Here is a 21,032-nt window from a genome sequence, read left to right on the forward strand (position 1 = left end):
GGAACTGGGACTTGTCTGCACTGCATGTCCCAAGGAACTCTTCCTTCCTGTGCTCCCCTCCGCCCCCAGCTCCTTGCCACCTTGCACCTCAGTCTCTACTGGCCGTGAAGTTGAGGAAGATGAGAGGGAAAAGCAGAGGACTCTCAGCCTGGCAGGGGCAATGCCAGGGTCCCTTCCCCGGGTCTCAATGCCAGAGGAGTGAGCCACTCACCCATGCCCCACACTTGGGCTCCTTTATCCAGCAAGCCACAGCAGCACTTTGCTGGACTTGATTGATATGGAAAACGCCCGAGTTCTTACCTTGTTGCCCAGATTGGGTCTGGGATAGCAGGAACTGGGATACGGACTGGAGGTGGCCAGGAACCAGCACGAGCTGCTGGAGCGGATGGAGGGAGGTCATGTCCTGCACATGGGGAGACACATAAATCGCCGAATTTACACGCTGGGGGTGCCGGCTCCATCTGCCTGCTGCCCATCTGTCCCGTGGGGCTCCAGACTCTGAGAGTTTGTTGGCAGTGACCTTGCCTTATGTCTCTGTGTAGCTCAAGTGCCTGGCACGTAGTAGCGATTCCATTAATGCTGGCATTGTTACAGCTCCTGCACTCAGCCAAGCAGTGCCTCTCAGCCTAGTGTACTTAAACTTTGCCTTGTTATTTAACTTTCGTGCGTGTCAGTCTTGTCTCCCAAGTAGACGGTAAACGTCGAAGGCACAGGCTCAGTGTTACCCGGCTCTCAGAGGTTTACCCTAGAAATGACATGAAATCCCGATCGTCTGACTCTGTTTCTTTAATCTCATGCCACTTGACTGTGCTAAAAGCCACGTCTTGGCCATTTCCTGGGCCTGAGCCTTTCCTGGAAGGAGGAGCAAGTTATTATTTCTTAACACAACCGATCTGATGTGGCAGAAAGGCCACTGCCCCTGGGCTCCTCCCACCAGCCCTCAAAAGGGAGACAGCAGTTCCGGTACGTGGGGGATCGAGATCCTCAGGGCTCTGTGCCCCACGAGGGCTGTGCTTAGGTCTGTACACGAAGAGGTGGTGAACCCCTGCTGAATGAGGAAGTGAAGGAATGGGCACACGTTCCGGTCTTAAGTATTTCCAGGGAAGGGGTGGCATTTCTTCCCCAGGTGATCCAGACCAAGAGAGGGGCTCGCCACATGGACATTCGCCCTCTCTGACGTTTGCTGTTACTGTTTCAGGGTGCCTTCTCTTCCCCGCACGACACTCTGTTCTACTTTGGCTTTGGTGCAAAACCTCGAGGGAGGAGAGTGGGCTCACTGGAGACAGAAATGCTCTATATCTGTAGCCATGGTTGTCGCAATAGGGCCCCCTGAAATGGGGGCCAGCTCCACAGCCGCTAGGTCCATTGTTCTGGCCAGGCCGGTTCCTTTTGGTCCCAGACAGGTAGAGGCAGCCGGGCTTCCCCTATGGACTCCCACCTCCACCCCAGGCCCGAATCCCTCGGTCACACTCCCTACAGGGGGCTTTTCAGACCACGAATTCACCGAGAGCCAGGTCTAGAGGTCAAGCATTTTGGAGAAGGCTTGACTTCAACTCCCCAGCCCACTGAGACTATCAGGGCTCCCCGGCATCAGGCTGGCATTTACCCCAGACATTTGGTTTCCAGACATCATGGCAGGTCCTTGACTCAGGTGACATGGCCGATGCGAGAGGGTCTGCTGCAAGGAGTCACTGAGGTCCTCAGTTTTAATCTGTGTAAGTGGAGGCAGGAGAGCATCAGTGCGGGGCCTCCCCAGGTGGGCAGAAACAGAAACGTAGAGAAGGTCAAGGTGGATTAGTGACGAGCCCCGAGAGTAAGGAGCTAGCTCTGTTCCTACAGTACCTACAGGGCTGGGGCTTGATGTGCCTGCCTGTGTGTGCACCTCAGCCCAGGGCAGCTGGTAAGAGACAGGGAAACGGCACTCTGGAGTCAGAGTCTGCAGGAGGGGGGTTCACAGAGATCCATGGTTCCTCAGCACATTCTGTGGGCTGTGCAGGCCCACGGTGCAGTTTACGCGCTTCCTCGTTGAAACAGGAAAAAAAAGAAGGATATTGCAGGGACTTGAAACATTTCTTTTAAATTTGGAGATGGCGTTCTTCCTTTTTTCTTGGGGGGAGAGGTTAGAATTTCTTTTGTGACATGATGCTGATTCTAAATGGTATTTTAAGGGGCACCTGGATGGCTCAGTGGGTTAAGCGACCAACTTCAACTCACCACTTGTGGTTTGAGCCCCGTGTTGGGCTCTGTGCTGACAGCTCACAGCCTGGAGCCTGGTTCGGGTTCTGTGTCTCCCTCCTTCTCTGCCCCCCTCCCCCCGCTCATGCTGTTTCTCTGTCTCTCTCTCTCTCTCTCAAAACTAAATAAACATAAAAAAAATGTTCTAAATGGTATTTTAAAAACTCCCCACCGTAAAAAGTGGAAAAAAAAAAAAAAGGCAACCCTTTACCAGTCTTCCCCATACTGTTTGTTTATTTTCCTGGTCCACAAAATCCCAAAGTCTGGGAGCCAGCTTCCCCTCTCTCTTCCCCTTGTTTTCCACAGTTATCTATCTTCTGCGTGGTGAGCTGCCTCTGCAGTCAGCCCTCTGCACCCATGCGGCTCTGATGATAGTCTTTGCCGGTCTCCCTACAGGTGGGGACACGTCTCCCTCATAGTCACTACTGCAGGGGCAGCCCGAGGGGGGTGTGATGGCTTCTAAAACCTCTCTAGCCTCTCTCCAGTGAGAGAGGCTAGTGCTGTCTCATCCAGTGCTGTCTTGGATGACAGCACCAATCACCCACCTGTGGGGCTCTCGGGTGTCCAAGGGCAGGGCTGGATGGGTGCACTATTTGGGCCCATCCAGAGAACTATGCTCTTGCAGCTTTTCAGGAAGTCCACTGGGGCAGGGGGAGCCAAGTGACTCTGAATTCATATAATATGACAAAGAGCATAGGATCTAGACTATACCTTTTAAAAGACATTAGGGAGACCCTCTGATGGAAATTCTTGGCCATAGACGTCCTGGCTTAAACCATTTTCTTGGTCTACACTGGGGATGTCACAGACATCCTGGAATCACTCCTGTATTAACTTAATCCAAGTAAAACGTTCAGACCAATGGCTATATTTATGCTTCACTGTTGTGAAACGAATCTTTAGATCACTAAAGAAAGAACTCCCTTTGGTTGGTGAGCTAGGCAGATCCTACTGAGTGATATCAGAGACCGAGGAAAGAGCTAATGTCCTAAATATGGTACCTTGCACATAGTGGGAATTAATGCAAGTTAATTACCTAAAAGACACAAACAGAACCCATTTCTCCATAGACTCCAGGGGGATACAGTCAGGAAAACGTTGAACAGGGAGCTAGACCTTGTGTCTAAGTCCTCACCCTGACTTGAACTTACTACGTAACCCTGAGCAATCTTTTAGCCTGTACGAGACTCAGTTTCTCCATCTGTTTGATGATTCTATGGGATTCTTCTCTCTTCCAGTCCTAAAATGGACTCACAAGTTCCAGTTCCATGGTGCGTTTGGCAGACTTGGCTAGCCCAGGTTGCTGCGGTGTTCTAAAGCAGACCTAAAAGGGCACCAACAAGGGCTGGTGCCACCAAAACTGGGAAGAGGATGCTTCTTTCAGGGACAGTCTTTACAAATCATTCCTCTCTTCTCTCACCTAAGGAGACTTATTCTGGGGCACTGGAAGCAGAGAAGAGGAAGGGAGAGAGACAGGAAGTAGGACAGTGGGGGCAGAGGGTTGAGACTTTGTGAAAACTCTAAAGACACGGCCAGCCGGGAGGGATTGCCAAGACGGCCCCAATCGCTAGCCCCAGGCTCCCTCGGTTCTTCCCACCCAGGCTTGGCATCTCCGTCTAAGAAGCTCTGGTGTCCTACTTTCTTCCCCTAGAAATTAAGAGTTTTCACATCCTCGATTCTGGGGAAACATTTGTTAGCAGGTTTTTAAAAAGCCAGAAATAGATGATACAACTACTTATTTAAAACCACCACCACCACCCTTAAGGTTTGTTCGAAGAGATTTTAGTTAAGCAAAGCCTTTTGGGGGCCACGTCTCCTTTGTAGATCCCCCCCGCTCCTGCCCCGGTGCATCCCTCTCCCAGTGTGGGGATAGGTGAGGCAGGATGGAGGAAGGGGGACAGAGGGAGAACACGGAAAATTGGAGCCAAAGCCACGCTGGGTAGAACCACCGCGGGCAGCTTGGCGGGGCTCCAGCTCGGAGGCAAGTGGCAGGGTTCCTTTATAGACTCATTATGCGCAATGGAGATAAGAAGGTGCAGCTATGACAGAGCTTGAAAACATGTGCTTTGCCTCCAACCTGGGTGCTATCTGTTAGAATCACTGCCAGGTCTTCCTGCAACACTTAATTTCAGAAACCAGCGCCATCATAAAAGAAAACTCACCCTTTCATCTGCTTCCCGGATCAATTGCCCTCCAAACTCGTTGAGGGGCACAGCTGACCTCCCAGTTCTAAAAATGAAGCGACCGATAGCAGGAAATTCCTCTGGGTGTTCGTCTGGGGCGTTCTGACAGCCCCGTGTGTCATTGTTGTGACTTTTTGCTTTGGCGACGTTTCACTCTTTCCTTTCTCATATTTCATTAGCCCATGGGTGCGAGCTGCTGACAGTAACCCCCCAAGGAAGAGAGTCCTATACAAACCAGGTTGAAAGACAGTAAAGGAGATTTCTTTTTCGGTGACAGATTCTAGAAGTCTCTGCTTTGGTGGGTGGGTCTCAGAAAGAGAGGAAGGGAGGAAGATACGTTAGCGGCTCTTAACAGCCTCCTTCGGCAATTCTCTTAAGAGTTCATGGGTGAAGAAACTAAGAAATTAAGAAACAAAGTCCTTCCCAAATCAAAAAAAATCCCTTTCACTGCTGTCGAATGGAAAAGATTGGAGCCTTTCCAGGCAACTGGGTGTTGGCTGTGGATCTGGAAGACGAGATAGAGAGACTTCTGTTGGAATCCCATTGACTTCTAATGTGAGAACCGGAGGCAAATTGGACGAAAATCCACTTTCCCCCGTACTTGTGAAAACCCAATCAAACCCACAGCCTGCCTGGAATCGTGAAGACTGTCTCCAGAGTCCCTTTGGTGGTTCTTCTCACGCAAAGGGATATCTCTGCAGGCCCTGCTTGGGATGGACTAATCCCTGGGGACACGGGCCACCCAGAGGGCTCGGCCCTGTCATAGCCACTGACCGTCCCGTCCATCTGTTAGACAAAGTTTGTTCGCTCAGGATTTTCTCCACCCACTGTGCTGTGTACAGGTGTTACACTGAGTCTTGGGCAGTGACCAGGGAGGTAAAAAGTCATCATGGGTGATTATCTTTTCTAATCCCAATGAACTCCCTGACATCACCTGCTTGAGAAAGCAGTAGCCTCATTCCGTGAGGAGAGAGCCCCCTCTGAGGGGCTGGAAGCCTTCATACATTCCTTACTCGGCTTCACACTCCCAGCCAGGGGTGTGGGGACAAGTATTTGCCTTCCCATCTCATGGAGGCCCAGAGAGTTTTAGAGATGGGGATAAAGTTACATAACAAGACACTGGCCAAGTCCCTTAAGGGAATGATCCTCTGATTTTCCCCCGGTTCCCTTTCTACAAAACAATACTACCAACTTCCCAGGGGTGGGAGACAGCATAGACCATGGGTGATGGAAAAGGTGGCGTTCTGGCCCAGATAGACCCACGGACCTCCTTATGAACCATGTTTTGGGGTCATGTGATGGGGCACGAGGGTGCTGGGGTACTCCTCCTTAGCCCCACCCATGACATTTTCACATGGTTCTCTCTCTCGGGGAAGCAGCCCCACACTAATGAACAGATCACTGGCGATGAAAACGATCAAAGCTGTTGTCCTGGTTGCATAACTCGTTTGTGGAAAGTGTTTCATAAACATTTCACAAGAAGGAGAATTTCAAAGCATGAACATCTCCCAACCTGCCTTCAATTACAGGCAGGATTTTTTTTTTTCTTTCTCCCCCCCCTTCTACACTTCTCCTAGGAGTAAGGAGAGTTTCTGTTTTGTAACTGATCTATAAAGGGTTGGCAGCGAACATGTTGCTCATGAAAAGATCCTAAAAATATATTTCCAGTGGTAGAATGGGGCAGGCAAGTAACTCATCTCAGGTGAACAGGGCTGAAAGTCCCCCGGGAGACGTTGGCTTGCATTTTTGCTTGGGAAACTCTCCTCTTTCTGTGGTTCTTGGTTGTTCCCTGGGAGTTCAAGACTCCTGCCTTCAGATGCCTCCGGGAAGTGCCTGGGGAGATGGCCTCACCCAGGTTTCCAGTCAGAGCAATGACAGACCAGCTTCGAGGCACCTTTGCCCAGGGACACTGGGATCTTCTCCCTGCCCGCATCAAACTTCTAGACAAAGGAAGAGAAGAGACAGGGAACCCTTGAATAAACTAGTAGCTCCTCGGGAAGCCGGGGCCACTTGGGGTTGCTACCTCCTGAAAAGGAACTTTTCAAAGAGGCATCCTTGTTTTTCTGGCTTGCACCGACTCTGGAAATGCAACAAGCTTATCAGTCATGTTATTTAATGCTTTGGCTTCAGTTCTTAAGACATAGCATTGCTAGTGCTGACACATGCGTGAAAAACCCCATCATTTTAAGCCTATAAAAGTTTTCTTCTCCCTCTGGCACATAAGTCCATGCATTCAAGTTTAAAAACTCTGGGAAGGGGCTGCGTCCCTACGGAGGACGAATCCTCACAAATGTTTCTTGGTGGCCAGGACTTGAACGACGTCACGCTCTACCTTCCTTCAAAGCCTTCCCGAGATGCCCGCCATGTTCCCTTCTGGTGGGTTGATGGAGGCTCTCTTTTTTCTGACCCTGATCCCCTTTGAATCACACCCTTCTGGCTCTCCTAGTAGGCCACCTGGTAGAGAAGAGCCCAGAGCTACTACTGTCTTGAGAGGAATTCCGCACAACTCTTGATTTGCCCACACAGAGAGCTGTTCTGCCCCCAAAGAAGTGAAACGGCAGGAGGTAGGAGGTGCAGTGGGGGAAGAAATGCTGAGCACGTTCTCTGAACCAAACTCTGAAAATGGTTCCTGAGCCCAGTGGCTATTCTTGGGAAGTGTCTGGTGAGTGAATGCAGTTTGGCATCACACTGGGTTCTTCTGCATACACCTGGGCTGCCTATCATGGAAGGACTTTGCTGTCCTTTTCAGAGCAGGAGATGATTTAGAAAGAAAGAAAGAAAGAAAGAAAGAAAGAAAGAAAGAAAGAAAGAAAGAAAGAAAGAAAGAAAGAAAGAGAGAAAGAAAGAGAGAGAAAGAAAGAAAGAAAGAAAGAAGAAAAAAAAGAAAGAAAGAAAGGAGGAAAGAAAGAAAAAAAAGGAAAGAAAAGAAAAGAAAGGAAAAAGAAAAGAAAAGGAAAAGAAAAAGACATCCAGGAAGCAAGTGCAAGGCTCAGGAGCAACCAGGAGTTCTGACTTTCGGTCCCATCCCTGCTTCTAACTAGTGGCATGATCTTTTTTTAAAATTTATTTATTTTGAGAGAGAAAGAGAGAGAGAGCACAAGCAGGGGAGGGGCAAAGAGGGAGAGAGACAGAGAATCCCAAGCAGGCTCCGTGCTGACAGCGTGAAGACAGATGCGGGGCTCGAACTCACGAACGTCAAGATCGTGTCCCGAGCCGAAATCAAGAGTCAGGCATTTAGCCGACTGAGCCACCCAGGCACCCCGGTTGCATGATCTAATATTTTAAGTTACTTCATTCGGTTCTCTAGGCCTAGACAAAAGGAGAAAAGGAGACTAGATGGAATCTACTTAAGAAATTTATAATGCATAAAAGAGAGCGGGAGCAGACTTGGGAGCAGAAAGTATGCTGACTGTCTCACCAGCCCCATTTCGCAGATGACAAAAGAGATTGAGGCTTGTAGATATTAAGAAACCTGCCTGAGGTCAGACTGCAGGTAAATAATAGAGATGAGATTCCGGTCCAAGTCTATGTGACTCCATAGTTCTACGTAAACCTAAGTCTCACCTGAGAGTGATGGATTCACAGAGTCATAGACTCTTCACGGTGCACACCGTGCCAGCTACATGGCAGACATTCAACAAGTGTTGGTTCCCTTCCTTCCCCATCAGAACTGGAAGGAAATGCAGCTAGCACCTGGCCCAAACCGTTCATTTCACAGCTATGACTCCTGAAGCCCAAGGAGGGGCAGACCAACTTGCTCAGGGCCACAGACCTAGAGTGGCAGGCAAGCCCGGCCCGGAGACCCAGGGCCCATGAGGACAGGTCTCCTAACTCCCCACACACCATTCCGTCCATTCCATTGCACGGCCGCATGGCTCGGTCTCGTGTTTTTATCGCTCAAAATATTGTTTCCTACATTTCCTGGTCATAACTCAGTAGCAACCCTAATCCCACTGCTCTAATGAGATTTCATCAAAAGAAAAGTCCCCGTTCAGAGTTCTTCATTACTACACAGACTAAGGTTCATGTCCAGATAGAGCACAATTGACTAGATATGATAACATAGTACTTGGCTTGGGACCCAGTATTCTGCATTTCCTTGACTCTCCCCTGCAGGAATTCACTCCAGGGGCTTGATATTTGCTCATTTCCCTCCCTCATTATCAGGAAGCTAAGTGGGGTAGGCGAACAAGAGCATCAGCTCCAGAAAGAGAGAACATAATACTTTTGTAGCACTTTAGAGATTCAAAAGCACTTGCAAATATATCATTTATCCTTCATGATAATTCCATGAGGCCAATAATCTTATCAAACGTTTTTACAGATGCAGGAACAATCAGGACAGCTGACATCATACAGCCAGGAAGAGCGCAGCATGACTTTCTACTTGGGTCATTCGCCTCCAGACCCTCCCCCTCTTCTTCTGTAACACTTGGTCCAAGTGAGGCAACCCCATTGGCCTCCCCCCAGAATTTCCCATCCGAAAATGTCCCTGTGGACCCCTACCTCCTCTAAGTTCCATGTTGTTTTCACATTGGTATGTGGTTGGTGTAAACATTTTCACAAGGGTGGCCTGGGACTTTTATGTGCATGTGGGGCTTGCATAGTTATTGAACGTAAAGTTTGCAACAAGTCTGAAAGGGATTCTCCTTGGCATTTCCTGGGTGACTGCCTGTGACCTGGAAGCCTGCCCCTGAAAGTTGGAGCATGGGTTACCAGTGTAAGTAAATGGGTTTCCCTGGTAGTTTTTACCTTTTATTTTTTTTTTAAGTTTGTTTATTTATTTTGAGTGAGACAGAGAGAGCATGAGCAGGGGAGGGGCAGAGAGGGAGTGGGGGAGAGAGAGAATCCCAAGCAGGCTTCGAGGTCAGTGCCCAGGGTCCCACGCGGGGCTAGAACTCACGAATGGTGAGATCATGACCTGAGCCAAAACCAAGAGTCAGACGCTCAACTGACTGAGCCACCCAGTCGCCCCGGTGATTTTTACCTTTGAGAACAGTGTTCTAGCAAGACCGAGGGCCTCGTGTCTTGAACTGCTGTGGAACTCCAGATAAACTGAGGCACCCCTCGTGCCCTTCCAACACTGGATCTGCTCTGACAGCATGGAGTAGCTGGTCTTCCACGTGGCATGCTTGAAACACAGAGGTTTCCTGTCCCATAAAGGTCCCCTTCCCAGGTCAGTTTAGTTCAATGAGAATTTAGTATGCACCTACTGTATACCAAGGGGGAACTAGAGGCACGAAGATGAACGGGGGCCTGCCGGGTTAATCAGGACACAGGACACGAAAAGTAAACAGCAACCACGCAATGCTTACAGCAATCACAAGCACGCATCGTGGTGGCATGGAAAGATTGTGACTCACCGTGGCAGGGCACAGCACGGCCAGAGGAAGGGGAGCGAGGTAAGGAGAGCCCCACAGAAGAAAAGTCCTTCTGAGCAGCCCTGAACGGTGAAGGGGGCTCCCCAAGGGAAGGCACGGAAGGGCATGTCAGGAAGTGGGAACAGCTCGTCCAAAGTTGCAGAGGACGAGAGCAACTAGCAGTCCGGAGATGTTGCTGCCGCATGGGGGTGCGGAGGGGAAGGCCTGGACGAGCAGCCAGGGCCCCTGGAAGCCCCGCACACCGTGCAGAGGAGTTTCGACGGACTCTGGGGGCAAAGTGTCACCAGAGGAAAGGGGAATAGCACGGAGAGACTTTTGTTCAGCTCAGTTACGCTGACGGTGGTGTGGGATACGGGTCTGAAGTGGGTAAACCGCAAGCAGGGCCGCTGATTAAGAAGCTGTTGATGGCAACAGTCCAGGTAAGAGCTGATAGGGATACATGCGCCCAAGGCCAAAACAGCAAGGACGAGGCAGAGGAGACAAAACGGAGAGATTTTAGGACAGAACATATATTTCCACCCTTGAAGCTTTATCCTTTGTAACAAAGGCCTGTTTATTTCAGGAATCCCCTGGTGAACGCCTGCGGGCCTGAAAGAGTGAACCCAGACTGGTATCTGAAAGGCCACGGTCAACCCAACTGCTCACAATAGCCGGAGCGGAGAGGGTTTGGGTTTCCAGAGGGCGTGCACAGTTCGGCAATGTTTAATTTTTTAAAAGCTAATTATGAATTTTAAATGAAAAAAAACCAAAAAACAGATTAAGGAGCGCCCGACTTCGTCTCAGGTCATGATCTCCTGGTTCGTGAGCTCGAGCCCCACGTTGGGCCCTGTGATGACAGCCCTGAGCCTGGAGCCTGCTTCGGATTCTGTGTCTCCCTCTCTCTCCCTCTCCCCCACTCACACTCTGTCGGTTTCTTTCTCTCTCTCAAAAATAAACTTAGAAAAAAAAAGAAAGGTTAAAAACAGTAAGCACTCAAAATGTCACATATCCGTATAGAACTTTTTAGCTTACGAGGTGTTAAAGTTAGTTGTAGGGTTCCTTCTTTTTCCTGGGCAGAGGGACTCTTGAGAAGTTAAGGGGCACATGATGTAAATAAACATATATACAGATATTGCTGTATGTGCGTGTGTGTGCCCACGTGCATGTTTAGCAATAACAATAGTTAAAAATAATAATAGCAAAAATAACCCAATCTCCTTCTCTCCCTACTTCTTGAGTCACTGTCTATACCAGCAGGCAACACCTGGGATGTGGCCTACAGACCTTAGAACCTTCTGTGATGTTCTACAGTTTACAAAGCACTTTCAAGCATACAATTTTGGTTGAGTTTCAGAATATCCCCATAAGATGAAGAGGCAGGTGATGGTCTTTCCATTCTACAGTTGAAGAAAACAAAGTTCATGAGAGGTAGATTTTCCCCAAGTACATAGCTGGCTAGCAGGAGGCCCAGGGTCTGAACCCGAGTCCTCTGCTTTAAAATTCAACACATCTTGGGGAGCCTGGGTGGCTCAGTCGGTTAAGCTTCCGACTCTTGATCTTGGCTCAGGTCATGATCTCACAGTTTGTGGGCTCGAGCCCTGCATCGGGCTCTGTGCTGATAGTGTAGAGTCTGCTGGTGACTCACCTCTCTCTTCCTCTCTGTCTGCCCTTCCCCTGCTTGCACTCTCTCAAATTAAGTAACTAAACTTAAAAACAAAAATTCAACACATCTTTAAAATCCCTAGGATATCCTCCCTCCAGATAAGCAGTCCCAAAACCTATCCCTTGCAGCTCCAAAGACTTTTATTGCAGCTTGGGATAGAGATATATTGGTTTCATTTTGACTAGAGATCTTACTAAAAGGTAATGTATATATCTCTACTTTCCCTTAAAGAGTACTTGAAAGATAATTTAGTCAATGACTCAAGTCGTAACTGTGAACTCCTCTTAGAAGCAATCATGCCCTTGGGGGTAGCAAGTGTTTGGCCTCTGTTGGCTGCAGCACTAAATAGTCCCTAGTTGCTTTTTTTTCTTTTTCTCTTTTTCTTTTCTTTCTTTCTCTTTTTCTTTTCTTTTCTTTTTCTTTCTTTCCCTTCCTTCCTTCCTTTTTCTTTTCTTTTCTTTTCTTTTCTTTTCTTTTCTTTTCTTTTCTTTTCTTTTTTCTTCCTTTGCAGGTCTATTTTTTTCCAGGTTTTTAAACTCCTTTCTCACACCAAGTTTTTATCCGCTACTGTTGGTATGCTTGCTTTTAGCAGCCCCCTCTACCAGCTCAAATTTGTAGTTCTTATTTGCGAAGGGCTGGAAAGACCAGATCATTAAACCCATTACAACTGTTTCTAAAATAAAACTTTAAGGCCCTGAGAAAGGGCTTGGTACAAGGTCTCATTTTGCTTCCTTATTCTTAGTTGGGTTCTAAATGGGTGAGGCTTTGGGCTCCCTGGATAAGTGAGGCACTACAGTAGGTCTGGGTAGCTCCCTTTTACATTGGGCTCACCCTTTGGTTCAATTTCTATTGAGTACATAGCTCTCCTATTACCCTTCTTAGCCTGGGATAGGGCTCTCGGCATGATGGTTGTTCAAACCACTGTAATTGACAGTGTAAACTCAATTGTCTAGGGCTGGGAGCAGTTACCAAATTGGTTATGAAAAGGCTGTGTGAACCTGAGTCAGAGGATTCTCTAATCATGTATCTGTTTCCCTACCTATAAAAGGGAAATAATCTCTGATTCTTACCCAGATCTCAAGGGCTAGGGCTAAAATATCTATGAAACATTCCAAGGAAGGCTCTCCTTGCTCTGGTCACCAAAACAATATGACGGTAATGACTGTTGTTCATTTATTACCTGGGAGACCTACTTGCTTGCTGCCAGAGCACGATGCCTGTCATTTCGTAGGTGCTTATTAGATCTACGGGGAATGAATACGTGAACGCTTTCAACAATCCTAGAACACAGGACACTGGGTCTCAGAGAAGTCAAATGATTTCCCGAAGATCGTACACCTAGGAAGTGGCAGAATACCACCTGGTTCTGAGTGGATCCAGAATCAACTCTCTCTCCACTGTATCACACGGACTTGAAAAGTCACACCACACTAGGCTGATTTCCTTTCATACAGGGTTCTTAGAAATAAGGATCTGGCAAATGCTATAATTATTGTATGCATGCGTACAGTACATGTATGCACGCACTTTGATAACACATATATTTCAGTCTACCCATCACCCTCTTTAAGTATAATATCCGCAGGTGGACGACGTTCAATTATCAGATGACATCCGGTTAGGCCATAGCACAGTGGGATCATTTGTGCGTTCACTGATCCATTTACTCCCTCAACAGATGTGTATCGAGCAGGTACTATGGCTGTGTTGTGCCCTGATTGCAGCCATTCCCAGCACAGATGAGACATAGTAGGCCTGAGCATACACGTACGTGCGCTCGTATACGCATACGCATGTATGTATGTATGTATGTATTGTCTCTGGAGGTCAAGATGGGGTCACATGGGTTGAGATAGGATTAACACGTCACCGTCATCCAGGTGGGAGGTCTCCGGCGACATGTCGTAGGACTCTGTGCGTGGCCAGTCTAAGAATGTTATCAGTAAATTGGATGAAGATACAGCACGCGTACTTCATAAATCTCCGTGTGAGGAACAGGACTACCTAGTACTTTGCCCAAAGGTGTCAATTTTTTTTTTTTGAAAGCTTGAAAATATGGAAGGAAGGGAAGAAAGGAATAAGATAAAACATAGGGAGCAAATGTCACAATCGTTTACTTAGAATATGAAACTTAAATGTACAAGTTGAGGCAACATTTAACATTTAAAAATACTCGAGAGACATTAATGAATTCTAAGAGCATGCAAGTTGACAGTGTGATAGAATTATCTTCTTAAAAAAATCTGGAGGCTCGGAGGCACGAATGGAAGTAGAGCATCAAGGAAGCTTCCCCTATTTGACCATATAAGTTCCATGAAGACAGGCCTACTACTGTTTCATCTGGGCTTGGAATGGCTGCAATCAGGGCACAACACAGCCATAGTACCTTCTCGATACACATCTGTTGAATGAGTAAATGGATCAGTGAACGCACAAATGATCCCACTGTGCTCTGGCCTAACCGGATGTCATCTGATAATTGAACGTCGTCCACTTGTGGATATTATACTTAAAGAGGGTGATCGGTAGACTGAAATATATGTGTATCAAAGTATCGAGGCACAAATGAATTCAAAGAGGTCATCAGAACACCGTAAAAAGAAGTACTTGAAACAACCTAATGCCCATCGACAGAGTGGTAAGCAAGTAAAATTACACTGAAACCATAGAATGTTACATGGTCGTCAACGAGTCATACAACTATCTGCCATGAAACAACCCATATATCCTATTTTTTTAAAAAAAAGTTTTAATGCTTATTTATTTTCGAGAGAGAGAGACAGAGCGTGAGCGGGGGAGGGGCAGAGAGAGAGGCAGACACAGAATTCGAAGCAGGCCCCGGGCTCCGAGCGGTCAGCACAGAGCCGGACACGGGGCTTGAACCTGTGAACCAGGAGATCATGACCTGAGCCAAAGTCAGATGCTCAACTGACTGAGCCACCTAGATGCCCCTGTAAATCCTATTTTTTAATTTAAAGAGAAAGTTGCATAAGAATACACACAGCATAATTTATACACATAGACGTACATGCGTGTGAATTTTCAAAACCCACAAACATTTGGACATCTGCATTTGTACCCATGTCCGCACATGTGCAGAAAGAAAAGTCTTCTAGACATTTACACACCACAGTGAAAACAGGATTTACCTCTGGGAGGAGGGCTGAGAGGGACAGGGATCCAAAATCTTCCTTTTTATCTCTATTATTAAATTTTTTTTGCTACCAGAAGGTATTCATGTATTATGCGTGTCATTGCTTTAAGTAAAGCAGTCGAGAACCTGATGTGTGGAATCATCTGGGGAATTCCAAATATCTACATGTAAAGGGGAAGGTTTTGGGGTGATAGCTCTTCTCAAATATTGAAGGGCTGTCAGGTGGAGGAGAAGGACTCAGGCCCTGGAGCTAAGGCAGGCAGAGTGACAACTCCTAGAGATGGTGACCATGGGGACATTGATCGGGGTCTAACAGGAGAAAAAGTGGCCTAACAGTACAACCGCTGACCCTGGAGTAGGCTGTATTTTGGGTAGCGTGGCCAAAATCCCTGAGCGAGCTTTGGCAGAGATGTGGGGGCAAGGGCCATCTGACAGGGGTGTGAGACCATTTCATCACATACAATTAATATTTTAACACACACACGCACACACGCACGCACGCGCGCACAAAAGCTCAGATGGTAAGAACTGAATATATTTAGCTTTATAAAAATTTGCTCTGTTTTTTCATTTAAAATGTCACTGCAGACAGTGAAAGCTTAGTCCTAAGATGTTATATTACGAATAAGTAAGAGTATTGACACGCAAGATGGAAGGGAGGAAGAAAAAGCCTTTGTGCCAGATAGCAGAGGTCTGTGGCGCCCTTCTGAGAACAGGGGACCTTTGACCTGAGGGATCTTTTAGCCCTGAGAGTCTGTATGTCTCTGACTCACTCCAGATAGAGAGATTCAACCCAAACTTGTCTCCACGGTTGATGAAAAATAGTCACAGTGACATCAGGTGTCATTGGATATTCCCAGCTCCCACTGTTTCCGTTAAACGGCCAGGAGAGGGCAGTCCCAGGAGAGCCACATAACCCACCAAGGGGCATTTGTTAAGGGGCCCGTTCTGGCTTGGGTTACTAGCTTAGCTCAAAGAGTTTAAAACACTGGGTCGGTCAGAGTCCTCTCTGCAGACCCTGGGTCCCCGGAGGGTGGCCCCTAGCACCCCAGCAACCACTGAGCCTCAGCCAAGAGCTCCCAGCGCTGGCCAGCAAACTGCGGAGTTGGGAAATATTTACCAGAGCAGACTGGATGGAGCCCATGACATACTCTATTTGCATAAACCCAACAAGCTCACCTTCCTGGGGTAAGGGGTGAGATTTTGTGGATCACTTGCTGAGAAAAAGACGCCAGGAGCAGAGCAGCACGAAGGGAAGTAGGCCCCCGAAAGCAGAGAGATGGGAGTTCATGACACCCAGGACAGAGGGACGGGTGGGTGGGCGGATGGGTTCATGCCAACTATCTCTCAATCCATTTACTTACGAAACATGTACTGAGTGTCTACTCTATTACACTCCTCTACTGTAATAAATAAACCACAGACCCTCTCCTCAATTATTTCACAGTCTGGTTGGGGAGGCAGACCCACTCCCAGTAGAAGCCTGTTGAGATACAGAAGGTGGAGGGGGTGGTCCCAGAGGGCTGCCTGCAGAAGGAGGCATGAAAGCTGATGCCAGGGCTCACTCAAAACAGACTCAAGACGCTTGTGTATACCTGTTCCTCTCTACCTTCAGGACACTTCCATCATCCCAAGGAGGATTCTCATTGATTCTTTTTTTTTTTTTTTAAGTTCACTTATTTATTTTGAGAGAGAGAGTAAGGGAGGGACAGAGGGGGGGGGGGGGGGAGAATCCCAAGCAAGCTCCGCACTGTCGGCACAAAGCCCGATTCAGGGCTTGAACTCACAAACCATGAGATCGTGACCTGAATCAAAATCGAGAGTCAGATGCTTAACTGACTGAGCCACCCAGGAGCCCTGGATTCTCATGGATTCTAATAAGCACCCAGGCAGTACTTAGAAGTCCTCAGGATCTGGGAAAGAGGGGAGCTGAAGCCCTCTTGTGAAGCTGGACTCCCCAGATCCTCTTCCCGCAGAGCATCCTGTTCCCTGCCTGAGCATTCCCGAAGAATCCTGGGTCCTCGCTGAGCTGCCAGGTCCTGGGCAAAGTCCGAACCCCAGGTCCTGCTGTTCCCTGCTCTGCTTTATGCCAGGAAAGCGTCTGTCTCTCCCAGGCCCCTGGGCAAGACCAAGCTCTGGGAAGTACTCTGCGAGCCAGGAAGCTGCCCTCCGTGTTGCCAGGCTAAGTATAAGGGGAAGTACCAAGTCCTGAGAAAGGAAGTTGGTTCTGGTTCATGTCAGAGAGGAAGAGACTCCTTGCCTCTGGGCGGCTGCACTGCTCCCCCTTCCAGACAGAGCCGTGTTAACCTGTTCTGGCCCGGTGGTTCAGTGGTTCGTGCTCTAGCAACTTGATCCCTCCTCTTCGTGAGGGTCCCGGGCCAGAGCGAGGGGGACTGAAGTACTCTGCCACTGCCCCCTGCAGGAATCAGCGTGTACCCCCAGCGGCTGGGTGTCCAAATCTTTGCAGGCCTCAGTTTACCAGCTACACAAGGGGTCTACAAAGCCTGCTTCCGATCCTTCAGATACACCCCTTCATAGTAATGGGGTAAAGTTTAAACAACTTTCTTGTTATGATCACACAGTTTCTTTTCTTTCTTTCTTTCTTTCTTTCTTTCTTTCTTTCTTTCTTTTTTTTTTTTTTTTTGAGAGAGAGAAAGAGAGAGAGTATGAGCAGGGGGAGAGGGGCAGAGGGAGACAGAGAAAGAATCTTAAGCAGGTTCCATGCTCAGCATGGAGCCCGAAGCAGGGCTTAATGCTGTGGCCCTGGGATCACGAACTGAGCCAAAATCAGGAGTCTGGACGCTCAACCAACTGAGCCACCCAGGTGCCCAGGATCGCACACTTTTCTTTGAAAGATGTCATCAGAGGGAAAGGCAAGATTAATCTGTAATTTACCTTAAGCAAATACTATAGATGATGTTTGGTTCTAACTGACTGTAAAAGGGCATTCTTCGTTTGCCTGAAAAGATGTGGTCTAACATTCCTTTAAATAGCAGGCTCTCTTTTGGGAGAAAAATCAGATTTAGTTCACAAACTTTGACTTAAATTCGCATTTCAGGAGCCACCCTCTTAGGTACAGTGAGACATGCCTGTGTTTACCTGGCACAGACCAAGCCTCCTATTATTGAGGTAGCAACGGCATGAGTCAGGTACAAGGACACGGGTAAGAACACTCAGAAGAATCTGAATCTGAGCAGGACTGCCACCTGGAAAAAGGTGAACCCCAGGCTTCCAGAGCCTTCCGAGGGCAGAGCTAAGAAGAAGAGGCACACAGGAGCCAGGCTGACGCGAGATGGGACAGCTGGGACCAATGTTATTGTGACAGCACCAGTAACTCATGTTTATTGAGCATCTACTGTGTCCCAGACACTTTACATTCAAAATCTCATTTCATCCTCCTCCTGACAATGCTGTAAGGTTCGTGCTATTATTTCCCCCCATTTTACAGGGGCAGAAACTGAGGCTGAGAGAAGGTGGAGCGACCAGATGACACAGAGCCTATTGGTAGAGCCAAGATTTGAATCCAGGTCTGTGTGATGCCACAGCTGGACCTCTGACCACGACACTGTCACCTGTAAGCCTCGAAGCAGGGACACCCTGCAGTAGTCTATGCCAACAAAGCCTGTGCTACTTGCGCAGAAGATGCCGGTGCAGGAGAGGGGCTGCTAAGAAACAAAAGCAAAACAGGATGTGAACCAAGGATCCTTGGGGGTTGTGAGCCAAGGGGGTTTTTCGTGGCCACGCAGGGCAGAGGGAGGGGAGTCTTGACCCTGGAGAGCAGCGGGGGCAGCTGCGATTCGCAGAATAAGCTGAATTTGGAGACAACAGACCCGTACTGAACACGGTGCCGATTGGCGAGGAGACTCAGAATAAAGGTAAACTGAACAGGCCTCAGCTCCCCACTTAGCCGCAAGTCACTTTACCATTTGAGGCGACTGACCAGGAACATTGGTGTAGCGCCTGAGCCCTGAGGGTGGCCTTCAAAGCCATTCTTGGGCTGGACCAAGAGAAGAAAGTTTGAGATGGAAAAAGTGTATTTTCAGCTGCAGCTGGGAGTCTGGGAGAAGTAATCTCCTGGTAGGGGGCAGAGAGAAATCCGGGTCCCACCCCCTGCCCTGCAGGCACATACACAGGCAAACAGTCCTCTCCCTGCGCCCTTCTCACGCACAGGCCCAGGGAGGTGCTTCTCGTGGGGCCAGGGGAACCCTTCTCCACCCCACCCTTTACCTGGCAACCTTCCCTGGGCCTGCAGATACTATCTCTGTCACCCCAGCTGGCAAGCCGTGGCTGTAAGAGGTCTGCGGGAGCCGATATGAGTGAGAGGACTCTAGAGACGTGGAAAAGTACCGTAGAGATGCCGAATTAGGGGCTCTGGGTAACGTTAGGTCGTGTCTCACCTGCAGGAGAGTGCTCGTGCGCTCTCTCTCTCTCCGTCTCTCTCAGCCTAATACAGTATAGAATCACACAGGCCTGTTGTATAGCTGAGCTCCACCTTGGGTAAGTTACTTAACCTCTCTGAGCTATCGTTTCCCCAGCTACAAAATGGGAATAATAACGCTTACCTCACCAGGATGGCGTAAGAATTAAGTAACAGCAAATAAGATATAACTCTATGTAAAGCGCCTGGCACCTTCCATGATCCTTGGTTTGAATCCTGGCTCTAAGCAAGTCCCTTGGGCTCTCCAAGGCTCAGTTTCCTCTTCTGGAAAATGGGGATCACAAAAGCTACTGCCCTGGGTCGCTTTCGGATTTTAAATGAGATACTACTTGCTGAAGAACTCAACCCAGGGTGCTTATTAAGCCGAGGGCTCAGCACATGGCGTCACCTCTTCCGTGACTGGGGCCAGATCCAGCTTCCCTGTCAACACCGCTGCTCCAAAACGATTCCCACATGGGGGAGACCTGGTCTTGCTTTTAGTCCCACCAGGGTCTCACCGGTATCCGCCAAAGGCAACTCACCGAGATCTCCAAGGAAAGTCCACCTCTGTATCCCTGCAGAATCAGGGAGACTGGATGCGTGCCTCTGCCTTGCATTCTTGCTGCTCTCCAACCCACACCTGAGCAGAGAGGAACAATCTGCACGCCCCGTCTAGAGGCATCCAGGGACTCGTTGCCAGTGCTGGAGCCGGTGCCCCAGAGGGGCTCTGTGGTGGTGTTTGCGCAGTCTGGTGACCAGAGTGTGCTGGGCACAGGCCTCCTGAGAAGCCCCAGCCTCTCCTGCTCCTCATCTGCCTCACTGCCCTGCTCTCAGCAAGGCTCGGTCCATCTAATGCTGGGGCCGCTGCCCTGGGGCCGCAGACGCAAAACAGCTGACCATCTGAGCCTCCGGCCAAAGAGCCAAGCTTGGCTGGCAAAGGAAGAGGAATTCGCACCTCTCCAAAAGCAAAGACTCTTATCACCTGCTTCCCACCCAAGCGTGGAGGGGGGCGGGGCTTAGACTGATTGCTCAGGGATCTCAGAAAAAAAAGTACTCTTCTAGGAGCATCCGTAGTCCATTTAAACGGGTGCAAGCCCAGCTTAGCAGCCACACAGAGAGAAGAGAGGAAGAGAAAATGATGGGTTCTCAGTCACCAGAAAATAATAAGAGCTGATGTTTATTGGTTGCTCACCGTAGGTCAGAGACTATTCTAAGTCCTATATCGTGGCTATAATTAATCCTTGCAACATGCCTAGCAAGTAGGCCCTGTTAGTGGTCTCTCATCTTTGGATGAGGAATGTGAGGTCCAGGGCAGCTGATCGGCTCACCCATGGTGACTGATGCCTCCTCCAAAGAAGCAGGGCCGTGGAGGGCGCACAGCCACGCAGTCTGGATTCCGGCAGGCTTGGCTTTCAACTTGCTTCTGGATGGCGTGATTGTGGGAAAATTCCTTAGCCTCTCGGTGCCTCAGTTTCCTCATCTACAGAACTGGAATGAGCCCGATACCTCACAGGATTGACAGAAGTATTCAATGGAACAACGGACATTTGCGTTATAATAACAGGCGATGATGCATTTCGCACTCCGTGCCCGCACACAGGCAGGATCCAATAAATACCATTATTGTAGTATTTTGGCTATGGTGGGGAAATCACTCTGGAGAAAGCACTCATACAATCTCACCAGTTATCTCCTGCCTGAAAATTAATCCTGTTGCACGTCTACCTGGTGATTCCACGAACCCAGTTTTATTTCCTCTTCAGGCAGCAATGGCTTACGTAGCCCCTGTTCTGATATTTTTAGGGATGCTTCGGACCTGTCTGCCCCATTGCATAGCAAGTACATTCTCTGAGGGCACAGGCTGCGCGTGTTATTTCTGGGGTGCCTCTTTCTAGTGCTGGGGAGACTCTGTTTCCCACTCCCTTATATTTCTACGTGCAAGGACTACAGCCACGGGTAATCTTACGCTCTGCTTCCTGGTGGAAGTGACCTGTTTTCCTGGTGGGTCTAGGTCAGCTGT

General features: G+C 48.7%; 1 protein-coding gene across 2 annotated transcripts in view; it reads right to left on the minus strand.

Annotated features, from left to right (window-relative positions):
• Positions 1-21,032, minus strand: part of POU2F3 (POU class 2 homeobox 3) — an 81,681-nt gene that overhangs the window by 21,608 nt on the left and 39,041 nt on the right. For both annotated transcript variants that reach the window (XM_027036742.2, XM_053203969.1), the window contains 2 exons: positions 1,607-1,711; positions 301-403 (listed from right to left, as the gene is read on the minus strand). In XM_027036742.2, the coding sequence (XP_026892543.1) occupies positions 301-403; positions 1,607-1,711 (208 nt within the window). The remainder of the gene's footprint in view (positions 1-300; positions 404-1,606; positions 1,712-21,032) is intronic.

The sequence above is a fragment of the Acinonyx jubatus genome, chromosome D1 (assembly GCF_027475565.1).
Source record: "Acinonyx jubatus isolate Ajub_Pintada_27869175 chromosome D1, VMU_Ajub_asm_v1.0, whole genome shotgun sequence".
NCBI classification, from domain to species: domain Eukaryota; kingdom Metazoa; phylum Chordata; class Mammalia; order Carnivora; family Felidae; genus Acinonyx; species Acinonyx jubatus.